Here is a 12,715-nt window from a genome sequence, read left to right on the forward strand (position 1 = left end):
GGGGAAATTTTTAAAGGGGTCAACTCTACTTATATAGCTCTTATTCCTAATAATATGTTATCTCTAAGCTTTTGGATATTAAACCTATTAGTCTTCTTACCAATCTTTAAAATATTGTAGCTAAGGTGTTGGCAAAATAGCTAAAGGTGGTGTTACCCTTCCTCCTTTCTAACACTCAATCAGCCTTCATTCAGAATCGTCAAATCTCAAAACTAAGATACTTGAAGTCATCTTTAAATTAGATATGGAGAATGCCTATGACAAGGTGAAATGTAGAATTTTGTTAGAAATAATAAGGAATGTGGGCTTTGGTGACAGATGGAGAAGTTGGATTTTTTAGTGTCTTCCTTAAGCACTTTTTTCTGTGTTTTTTAAGGGCAGCCCTATTGGTTTTTCCAATACCTCTAGGGGGCTTCGGCAAGGAGATCCATTGTCACCTTTTCTTTTCAGAATTTATGCTGAATGTTTAGTGTGATGATTCAGAGGGTGGAAAATAGTGGACTTTTGTAGGGTTCAAGGTGTCTGAGTTGGGGCCATGTGTATCTCATTTGCAAGATACTGATGATACACTAATATTTTGTGAAGCGAATGAGAATCAGGTAAAAAATATTATTGGATTTTTGGACTACTACGAGGTGGCCTTAGGTTTAAAGGTAAACTTTCATAAGACTTCGTTGATTGGTATTAATTGTTCTTCCTCTCAAATCCAAGAATTGACAAAGGTGTGGGATGTAGGTTTGGATCCTTCCCAATCTCCTACTTGGGTATGCCCATTTCATATGTGAGGCCTTATATTGTTGTGTGGGATAAAGTTATGGAGAGAGTTCAAGTTAAATTAGATCTATGGAAGCCTAAGTATTTATCGAAGGAAGGAAGGGTAACTTTCTTAACTTGCCAATATATAAAATATCTTTTTTGCAAATGCCAGCTTCAGTTGTTAAAAAAATAAAAAGAATGATGTGCAACTTTCTTTGGGGCTCCTTTGGAGAAGAAAGAAAATTTCAACTTTTGAGGTGGGATTGAGTATGTACCCCAAAGAGTGATAGAGAATTGGGTATTAAAAAAGTCAAGTCAGTAAATGAGGCTCTTTTATGTAAATGGTGGTGGCTCAGTTTCTATTTCAAATATTAACTATGGTATAAGGTTCTAGCATCAAAATATGGTCTTGATAGACAGGGCTCATGGTTAAGTGGAGGGAGACGCAAAGACATGTTGGCTTTATGTAAATCTATTTACAGATGTAAGCCAATGATTTCGGGATATTTTCAATGGCATGTAGGGAATGGAGAGCTTATCTTTTTCTGGCATCATAAATGGTAAGGTGCTCTTCCTCTCAAAATTGTTTTCCCTGAGCTTTTTTCAAAGGTTAGCTAACCTAATGCGAAGTTTGTTGAAGTCAGGGGTAATGTGATCTCTTGGAATATGATTTTTTCTTATAATATGTTGAATGATATCGAACTTTCCCGATGGACTGAACTGATGGGTATGTTGAATGAAGTTTACTTATCTCAGACAGCTGAAGATGATGTAATTTGGAAGGTAGAAAGCGATGGTGTATCCACAGTTAAATCGTGCTATAAATTGTTTTTTAATGATAGATGGATATGGTCTTTGCCTTCAATAGCAATGATATGAAAGCGGTCGATTCCTCATAAGGCCTAGGTTTTTATATGGTTGGCTGCTCAAGATAAGATTTTGACGGTAGATAACTTGATCAAGAGAGATAAGGTCCTTCCTAACATCTATTTGCTTTGTAAAGAAGATGGAGAATCTGGGGCACATTTATTTATTCATTGTTCTTTTGCCTCAAGGATGGGGTATTGGATGTTTGGGCTACTTAGGGTTAATGCTTCTCTACCCCAATCTGTGATGGGTGTTGTATCACAGTTAGCCATTCAACATTTACCATTTTGGGTAGTGTAGTATGGAAGATTGCAAGAGGGGCAGTCCTTTGGGAACTATAAAAGGAGAGGAATAGGAAGACTTTCGAAGGGGAGTATTTACCATTTGTTTGGTTGTTTTCTAAGATTAAATTGACCATCTGGTGTTGGTTGTCAGTTACAAAAGAAAGTTGGTGGATCATACAACCAGATGTTTTGGTTAATTTGCATAACCTTTTTTTATGGGAGGTTTTGAGACTAGACCTAGATGTATTTAGATTGCAACTAGCCTAGGGGGTCTCAAGTTGAACTTTGATGGAAGCTCTTTGGGGAATCCGGAGTTGGCCAGTATTGGGGGTGTTTTGCGTAACTATTATGGTGATTTCATTTTCTCCTATGTAGGACTTGTTGGTATAGCCGCTACTAACCATGGTGAGTTGCTTGCTCTGCTTCAAGGTTTGAAAATCTTCATATCTCGCAATCTTGGTAATTGTTGTGAGATTGAGCGTGATTCTTTGAATGTTATAAAATAGTGTAATAAAAAGCAACGGGTCCCTTGGGAGCTTAGATCTTGTTGGCTGTAGATTTTGAATTTAATAGACCATATGTCTGTTGCTTTTCTTCATGTATACAGAGACTCTAACTGGCTGACTCTCTTGCTGAAGGGGGCGCATCTTTGCCTTCTCTTTCTGTCTCTTCGATGTAATCTCCTTCTATAATGACTTTATTAATAAATGTTTGAATTTTGAATTTTGTCATATATATATATATATATATATTATATTATATTATATTATATATAAAAAGTATTAATATATTTATTATAGGGATTGTATACTATGAGACCAATTATTTTTTTTACAAAGAGGTCACAAGTGGTACTAGCCATTAGATATCAAATTGGACAGCTTGAGGTGTATCACAAAGTTTGAGAATTTGTTTTTTGAACTTGGTGTCTAATCAATGTTGCATACACAACTATCCAATTTGAAATCTAATAGACAAAAGTGATTGTGACTTTATTGTATTAGAAGCAACTTGAAAACAAGATTAAGGCGCACCTAAACAATCCATTAAAAAAAAAAGTTGTTTTGACATTGAAAAAATTTCTAATTGATCATGTTAACATAAAGATGTATGAATATGAAAAAAAAAAAAAGTTTTGAGACCTAAAAATAGTGCATCTTGCAGCACACTATTCGGACTGTCTAATTTCAAGATTTTTAAGTGTTTATAGATCACCTTGATATGACTATTTTTTGAGTTTAAGATTTTATAGTTAGAGATGAAAATAGATTCTCAAACCATCTTAAGAATTTTTATACCAAAGTTGTAATTATGATAAAATTTGAAAGCCAGCTTTATTTTTTATTGTTTACGGTTGCAACCTTATACAAACCACACCCTAATTTATTTTAATAAGTACAAGTATCCAATATCTTTGCCATGTTGGAACATACATTTATTGCTCAAACTCTGTATTGGAGAGCTTCATGTAGTCAATGTAGAGTGTCATGGAAGTGTGGAAAAGAAATGACCGAGAATCTTCATGTTCATCTTCCACAAATCTGGTTTTTGATGGAACAGCCATGGACGTTTGATTTGAGCTGAGTTGATTGCCTTAAAACAAGTAGTGTTTCCCAAATTCTTAAGTCTATGTTAGTTATGATTAGTTAAAGTTTTTATGAATATGATGATCATTTGATAGAATAGGAGCACACCTAGTCATTTGATGATTAGTTAAATTTTTTGAGTCTCCCATAACAAGGTTAACGTGAGGTTTAAGCAAAGAGGCATAGAGTTTGCAGAAATAGTCATTTCATTTTTACGCAAGAGTGTGTTCTATACTCCCTCATAAGCATTCTATACATTTACTCCCTCAGGTAAAACACTACCTTGGAAAATTATTTTTGCTTTCGGAATCCATCTAGTTATAACTAGATGATTATTTTTAAAGAAAAAAATTTAGATTTTGAGTTCATAAACAGCTAGATCATTCCCTTTAAAAGATGGTTCCAGTGAAATCTTGGGATGATATTTTTTTCAGGCATATAAGAGTAAAAAAATAATAATGCCTTTTGAAGTCATATTCCGGATTCTAGAGGCCACATCCCCAAACTTTGAGATAAAAACATATGTCCCTAGAGTAATTGGAAAAAAACATTACATAATTGGAGATTGTGATGTAATAAAGATCTTAAGATTCAAGAAAATACAACATAAGCAAATGAAGGATTGCATTTAATAAAAGATTGCGGAAGTTTCCTTATCCCAGGTGATTATTGTTGTAAATCCCTTGATTCTTAAAAAGGCCGAACCTTTAAAATCTCCCTTAATATATTCAACAATAATATTCTAAAAGTTCGCAGAAAATCTCCTAAACTCGTGGGGATACTTCAATTCATAATACCTGAAATATTTTCTCGCAAAGATCAAGGTTTTAAAATGCTGGCCGATATTTTGGACTGGAGGTAGAGAACACACGCAAAAATCACAAGGCGACTGCTCGTTACGATCTCATTTGTTCTTATCAGTTTTTAATGGAATTGCAGGAATCATCCTTCCCCATAAATTCCAGCTACGATGATGCATACAAACATGAGGGAATGCTTAAGTGCGCATGTAACACAGATCTCTTCATATTAACATACACATACAATTATACGAGCAGGAAGCCAGGTGGAAAGCTGATACATACAATTTTCAGCATCTCCAATAGAAACACTTGCCGCTTTCTAGTACCAAATATTTCAAACTAGACTACTGCCATGAAAAAGTGGCGTGCTGATGATATCAAAAACCGGAGGTCTTATTGATGCTCTCTAGCGAGATAATGGCACCTGACCCATAACTGTCTGGGTCTCTAGATTGTGACAAAAGAATATAAGTAACCCAAACATGCAGGCAAACAAGATAAACAAGCGCATAACCTTGGGCTGTTCGGTTCCTCCTCAAAAACACAGCACCTGCAGAAAAAAGCGCATCCAATTGACGCAGCATAGACATTATATGGGGCATTATGGACCTCAATTCCTCTTGAATTGGCTGCCTTATCCTCATATTAGTATGATTATGAGCCCTGCCGAGCCCAACTTCAATATCATCATCCTTCCAACTCATTCCTGAACTACTTGCTGGATTCTCCAATGACAGCATGGATCTGTTATGGTCACTTAGTGACCGTGATGCAGCCTGTCCAGAAGGTAAAATAAAGAGTTAAAGAGTCATGGGCATTTTCCATATTCATTGCATGAGTCAAAGAATTTGCATATTGTTTTATGGACACCATACCTCGAGTCTAAGTAGCAGCATAGCTTTCTCTGAAGTGAGCACCTCAACCTAAGAAGAAAGGATGCAATTCAATTGTTAGCATTATGAATTCTTTGATTTATATCGATAATATATTTAATGGTCTGCGTAACAAGGCATCTTAGACTCAATGAGACAGTTCCAGGATATTAAACAAACAAATCAATCATATTATCCATGAACACATTTGCAGAAGTATGAATGTATGAATGGTGAACCTGAGCTTGTTTCTGTATTAGATGATCAGCGAGTATTGAAAGTCTTTTCTTAAGTTCAGACTCCACTTCAGTTGGATGTTCTGATGCTTCTCGTGTCATTAAAATGCTCTCTTCTAGTGCCTTTGCCTGTTCAGTACATGAAAAAGGGAATAAATCTCACATGGATTTCCAAGAACAGCATGTTCTGTTCACCATTTGATAATCGATAAGGTATTTAAACCAGAGATGTACTTGTAGAATACACGGTTGTAAAGAACAGAGTAAATGGTAACAAGCAGTATATCGCATAATGATGGAATGTAAAATGTAGTTCACCAAAGCTACAAAAGAACATAACCACAAACACTAGGACCATGTAACTAAATGCATTTGGCTAATGACAAATGCATTCCGAAGCCCTGAATGGCTAGTACAACACCTGCTAGGAGGTGCGAGTTAATTCAAGTGGAAGGCTCAAAAAAGGAAAGGGGTAGGCCCAAAATGACATGGTTGAAAGAAGTGAGAAAAGATATGGGGACTTATGGCCTCATTTAGGGTATGTGACCCTTGATAGAGCAGAATGGTGGATCAGGATTCATGTAGCCCACCCCAAATAGTTTGGAAAAAAGCTCCAATGATGATGATGATTCCAGAACCCTGAATGACATGAGATCGCCTCAGTCAAGTCACCTTTGGTATTTTTTTCTGAAGGTTAACTGTGTTTCATTAAGTTTGAACCAACCAATATGCAAGAATATTACCAATCTACAAAACTGAGCATTTACCTCTATTGTTGCACCAGCACACTTCAACACGAAGCCCTATAAATGCACCTACTACTAATTCACTTTGGTAATGATTATACAGAACTTTAGGCTCTCTGCATAAGTTTATCAATATAGAAGCACACGAAAGGTGAAATATTCATGAGCAGAGTGATTGGCGAGGTGAATTGGGAGGAATGGGGTGATTGGCATGGTGAATGTGGAGTGCACTGACAGCAAGGTCAAATGGCTCAGAGCGTCTGCACAGAAGTTGTGTAAGGTGCAAACGAAGATAGGGATATGAGGGAAGGCACACCGAGTCACCTGCATAGATCTCTCTCTGAACTAGAAGCACAATGAACTGTAAAGAAGCACATTGGAACTGTAAAGTAACAAGAGAGAGAGAAAGAGAGAGAGAAGCTTGTGGCGGTGAAAATCCCCGCTGCCCCATACCCCGCTCTTCTCTCCTGTAACTTTTGTAATCCACTTTCCTAGCTCTCCATCCCCCATATCTCTCCCTCCTCCCTCTCTCCCTTTGGGATAGAATGAGGGCCTTTTCTTCCCCTTTTTCCTCTCCCCTTCTCACAGGTTACTTATTCCAGTTTGGGCAAGTCATTCATGTCTCAAAACCTACCCTTGAAATTCATGTTCCACACTAACAATTTTCAAATCACAGAGGCCAGCAAATACCACCCCTTGATCCCCCCACTCCAGAAGCTCGATGACACTTAAGCAGAGGTCATCAGAAACAAAATCAGACCTGTTAGTGTTACTCAGAACCCTCAAATGTCTGTTTTGACCATCCCACTTCTATCCCTCCTACTACTCATCAAGGCCCCCACCTATGCGGCCCTCCTTTCCCCCCAACCCCCAACAAAAAAACAGAAAAAAACAAACAGCTAGCAAGATGTATCAAGGTCCTGGATGTTGTTATTTTATTGAAAGGATGGATCTCTTGAGCAATTCCCTGGGGATTCCCCACCCCCCGGCGCATTGTAATGAAATCAGAGGTATTTTTTTTTGGGCCCAATTTCTAAAAGATGTGACTGTGCGGAATTCAAGACTATAAAATCAAAATTTTTTTTTTTTTATTATTATTGCATCTGAATACCACTTACAAGTGCAACAATAAACTCTGTAAATGAAGATTAAAAACCTTATGTACAAACTAAGACTTCTCTTTTTACTACCAAATCAAAAAAACACAAACCATAAATAAAACCCAACCCTCTACTAACAATTTAAGTACAACTAATGTTCTTAGAAATTCAGAATAATTACTCAAATATGACTGGAAAAAAAAAAAAAAAACTGAACAGCCCGGAAGACTTACTCAATTACGCCTAGGGTCAACAACATAGGACTTGATACACTCCACACCAATTTCCTTACCAATGGCACACTTCGATCCTATTGGTCTTGCTGAATTTTCTTACCTCCCAAACTAGGATTTTTGAGAGCATAAAACACAATTAGGGTTTTATTAGAACCTCTTTTGAAAACAATTAGGGCATGCCACAAGGCACCTCCCTTTCCCTAGGGCTAGGCTTGCCCCTCTCTCTGCAAACCCTAATTAGGGTTAGGTTGCAACCCTCTTTTTAATGTATTTATGGTGGTGTGCCACCTAGAGAGAGAGAGAGAGAGAGAGAGAGAAAGAGCAATAAGATGAGAGAGTGGGGCTGGAGAAGAGAGAAGATCAAAAGAGAGAAAGGCTAGGGAATTGTGTAGAGAATGAAGGGAGATCCTCAACCCTTTAGGTATGCCGAACCAATTATGACTCACCTTGATTAATAGGAATATAGGAAACCTGGGAGGTGAGAGACAATTAAATCTGAGGCATTTATCTTATAAATTAGTAATCATGATTGAGGGAGGAATATTTGGAACTTTATCCCCTTAAACTTTGACCCATATCCGCTTTACTTCTAATTAGGATAAGCCCAATCTCAAAACCTTTTAGAACTTCCTTTTTTATCTCTTTAAAATTGTAGGGAGTCAAAATAATATATTTTTGGTAAAAAAAGACTCCCACAAAATAAGCACACAATCTTTTCTTTTTAAAAGATTATCTAACTAACTTCAAATCATCTTTTAATTAAAATATAACTTAAAGATGAGTGAGGAGGGGGGCAACCCTCCCCATGTGGGAGGTGTGGGTCCACCATGGGCTCCACACCCCACCCATCTGGTGTGGCACACATGTGAGGCTGGATCCAAGGGTCCCATGTGCACCTACACACAATAAAAATTTCATAAATACACTTTCTATAGATTTTACAGAAGATATAAATTTAAAAAAATCTAAAACTTCTAAAATTCACAGAAATATTTTTAATACTGAAAATAAAACATCTAGAAGAAGACAAGTACCAATGGGTCAAAAATAAGTGACTATAAGGCACTCCACTCGACCTAGTGATCGTGATTCACAATTGTCTTCTCAAACCGACCCAACAAGAACTATGACCCACAATCACATGCAAGGGCTCATGATTGGCTAATCAAAGCTAACCAATAAACAATGAAACCATGATCTCGGAAGGCGGATTACAATTCCCCCAACCCCCCGTTAAGAGCAAGTCAAACACACATTACGATGGTGCAAGGAGGACAGTCTCTATGCAAATGTACACATATCACTTTTCAGGGTTGCTTCCCAGTCATGCAATTTTCATGTAAATGCCGTGCGAAAATTTATTGAGGTTTTAGCCCTCGCTCTCACAAGCCTACATGCGCATACAAGAAACCAAAACAGCTTTCGTGATGACATATCATCCCTGGGTATCTCTCCGACCTCAAAAAGGGATGACCCTCTATAAACCCTTTACAGTAGTGCCACATGCTCAGGAATTAGGGTTTTGGACATGACCAAGGCCATAGAACACTTATTCAAGGTAATATGTTAACACCTCATCTCCCCTCCACGCTAGAACCTGGTGAAGCCGCAAACCTATCTCCTGAGCCTTGGGATTGCACCAAGCTAGGTGAGGCAAGGCGAATTTTAATACCCTAAGAGACAGCTCAAACAAAGAGTCCTACTTTGTGCACTCCTAATATATCACTCACATGCATCGTGCCAAATCAAGCAGAGACATCAACCTTTTGCTTTGGACGATTGGTTTCAAATTAAAGGGTCCTACAGGTGATATCAGTAACATTATGAGAAAAACTGCCAGTAGGAAAAGCAAGAGCTGGAGAGAGATGCATAACCCCTCTTGAAGCATAAGCTATGACAAATCAGAGGGTATCCCTATGCTTTCTGGTTCATACTTGTTCAGCCTGGATGAGAATTGCAGGATCCATTCTTAGTCGATGCCACCACTCTTCTTACCCCCTCCCTCAAATGAGAGCAGTGTGCCTCATCATCTCAGAGGTTTCACAACAACCAAATTAGGAACCGCAGGTCTTTTATACATCCACAATGTTTGGGGTAGGAGATTCTGTCAGTGAGAGCCCATCCCTTCCCAGGGTGTCTCTGGTGATTGGTGGGTTATAGGAGACCCTGTAGTCACTCCAAATTGTAGACACGACGTACCCTACTCCATCAACCTCGTACCATGGCAAGTAGCAAACAATTTGAACGGAAGCTAACTTCTGCATGTGGCCCCAACAGGCCAGCACTTAGTCCAGAATTATTGGCTAAGCTTGACTATATAGCTCCTTTAGACCCCAAAAAGGGTGCCTCGGAAGTGATTTCATTCTCACTATATGTAGGTATGAGAAGAACACAGGTGGACGCATTACACAAGCATCATGGGCTTTTGACTTTGTCTACAGGCATGATTTCATAGACCTTCCCCTCCGGGGGGCCTCTGGTCACCCGGTGTAACATAGGGTCTTGAGATTACACAAGTATCATGGGCTTTTGACTTTGTCTCTAAGGAATGATTTCATAGACCCGATGAAATAGAGTCCATGGATCGTGCCGAGAATACTAGGATGCTCTCTCCTCCAGAAAGGAACCTTAGAATGTAAGTGAATCCGAATTTAATAAGTGCTCCAAAAAACAACTTTACAGGTTTCAGAGATATAGGATCAAGTGGCTACAAAGAGCAACCATGCCATTCCTTTTTCCAGAAAATTGCCAGTTTTAGAAGCTAGAAAACTATACTTCAAATTAATGATGGGGGGAAGACCTTACTCTAAGCCAATACAAGTTAACAATGCTTTCAATCGAAATTCCAAGGAACTTTTCACAGCTCAAATTGGGCTCACAAACTTAAACTTTAGTATTCTGTGGATCGGACTTGTGTTCTTGGGGAGGCCCTCTTCAGAGGTAGAGATCAGAAGAGCAATTTTGGACCTAGGACAGGATGAAGCCCCTGGCCTGGATCGATTCTGGAGAGCCTTATTCCATCTGTTTTGGGAATGACTAGCCCCAGATATCTTGGCTTTCTTCTCCGAACTTTACTACCAAGGAATTATTTATAAAGGCATGAATTCCACTCTCGTTGCCGCAGTCCCCAAGATTGAAGGGGCTCCGCAAATCAAAGATTTCCAACCCTTCATCCACGTAAACAGTAACTATGATATCTTGTCTAAGGTACTATTTACCCGACTTCGGGTAGTGCTAGACTCAGTAATGTTCCCCATGAATATGCCTTTATTAAAAATCAATATCCTGGATGGGGCTCTAATTGCTCATAAATGCATTCACTCTAGACATCAATCAAAGCCCACAAGGAAAGTGTTGAAGCTAGATTGGATAAAAGCTTATGATCACATTTATAGGTTGATCTTGGACAGCATCCTCCAGCGCATTGGAATAGGTGATCTTGGAGTTCAGGCTGCCTCTCATCCCCCTTTACCTCTATTTCAATTAATTGTAGCTCTCAAGGTAAGGGAGGCAATGGTTCAGTCCTGGGGCCCTGGCCCAGCCCTTGTCCCCATAGGCCCGGCTCTCGCCTTGTTAGGGCCGGGGCCGGGACGGGCCAAAAAAAATGAAGAAAAACTAAAAGAAAAAAGGAAAAAAAAAAAAAACCGGGGGGCAAGGGCAGGGCTGGCAGCACTAACCCTAGCCCAGCCCTATTTTTTAGGGCTGGCTGACTGGGCCGAGCCGGGCCACCCAGTCCATTACCAGCTCTAACCGCTACTTCCCTACCTTTGGGGCTCTCTGCCAAGGAGATCCACTAAAGCCTTCCTCTTAGCAATTATGGCCGTGGTTTTCAGTACAACTGTATGACCACAACTGCCTCCAAGGATTCAAATCATCAAGTAGAGACCCCTCTATCTCCCATCTACAATATGTAGATGACACGTTAGATTTTCTGATGTGCTCCCTAAGCAAGCTGATCCTCGATCACTATTCATGTCCATTTTCAAGCTTGCTATGGCCTCAAAGTTAACATGCACAAAACTACCCCATGGGCATTGGCATTGATGACCATACCAACCTAGCTAAGAAGATTGGTTGTGGGGTCAACAAATACACTGCAAATAGCTTGGTTTGGCCTTGTGCTTAAGAAGGCCCACGAAAAAACAGTGAGATGTAGCAATTGAAAGATTCAAGAGACGCCTGGTCTCTTAGGCTTTTTTTCTGTGGGTGGTACACATACCCTCATCAAGGCTACTAAGCTTTATAGTATACCAGTTTTCAACCCCTCTCTCGTCCGAATGCCTATGATGATAGTAAAAAAAGTTGAAGTGCTTAATGAGGGACTTTCTTTGATCAGGCTTGAAGCGAAAACAAATTTTACCTAGTTAATTGGGCCATGGTCTGCAAACCCAAACTGCTGGGGCCCTGGCGATTAGGTCTTCAAAAGGATATGACACAGCTCTGTTAAGCAAGTGCCTTCGCACTTCGCCACCCCAGAGAATCACTTACGGATGCTTGTGATTGCACCAAAATAAGGCCTTAATGAGTCAGGTTGGCTACTTGAGGGGTTCCATAACTCTTGAATCTTGGGAGCTTGGAATGGTGTTCGTCAGATTACACCCCTTTCACTAAGAAGACAAGGTTTCCACCCAAATCAGGGACTGGGGTGCACCTCTGGAACGACTTTTGGGTTCTGAATTGGACCGAAAAATTCAGTTCCCCTCTCTATTTCATGTGGCTATGGATCAGGACTGTGGCATCTCGGATTGCTTCAAATTTTTGGTGGCCATCTGGTTGGTCCCGTACTTTCAGGATGAATTTCTCCAATGACAAGGGCCCTGGTTTTGTTTCCCTGATTAACTCTCTTCACTCTTTATATACCCCTGGCCATGGATGTGATAAATTTAGTGGATCCCTTCCACATGGGGCTTCTTCTCAATCCTCTTTCTAACAAGAGCTTCGGCATGAAAACACCCAACCCTCTGTTGCTCACAAGGCTTGGCTTGCCCCAGACCATCCAAAGATCCAAAACTTTTCAATCGGTTGGCCATTCACAAAAATATGCTCTGTCGACCATTTCCAAAGGCGTCGCCTTTCCATGCTGAATCAATGCATCATGTGCAAGGCCAACAAAAAATCAGTTGACTATATTTTCCTTCATTACCTTACATTACTCAATTTTGAAGTTCACTTCTAAAGCTTTTTGGCCTGGAATGGGTAGTATCGGAGTACATTCAACGACTGTTTTCT

At 39.4% G+C, this 12,715-nt stretch overlaps 1 protein-coding gene across 2 annotated transcripts in view; it reads right to left on the bottom strand.

Annotated features, from left to right (window-relative positions):
* Positions 1 to 4,495: 4,495 nt before the first annotated feature.
* GC2 (golgin Putative 2) overlaps positions 4,496 to 12,715 on the bottom strand; it is a 59,666-nt gene continuing 51,446 nt past the window's right edge. For both annotated transcript variants that reach the window (XM_088864004.1, XM_011623015.3), the window contains 3 exons: positions 5,408 to 5,533; positions 5,172 to 5,219; positions 4,496 to 5,072 (listed from right to left, as the gene is read on the bottom strand). In XM_088864004.1, the coding sequence (XP_088720130.1) occupies positions 4,674 to 5,072; positions 5,172 to 5,219; positions 5,408 to 5,533 (573 nt within the window). In that variant the 3' untranslated portion in view covers positions 4,496 to 4,673. The remainder of the gene's footprint in view (positions 5,073 to 5,171; positions 5,220 to 5,407; positions 5,534 to 12,715) is intronic.

Source organism: Amborella trichopoda, chromosome 4 (genome assembly GCF_054954075.1).
Source record: "Amborella trichopoda isolate Santa Cruz 75 chromosome 4, AtrichopodaSantaCruz75HAP2 v2.0, whole genome shotgun sequence".
NCBI classification, from domain to species: domain Eukaryota; kingdom Viridiplantae; phylum Streptophyta; class Magnoliopsida; order Amborellales; family Amborellaceae; genus Amborella; species Amborella trichopoda.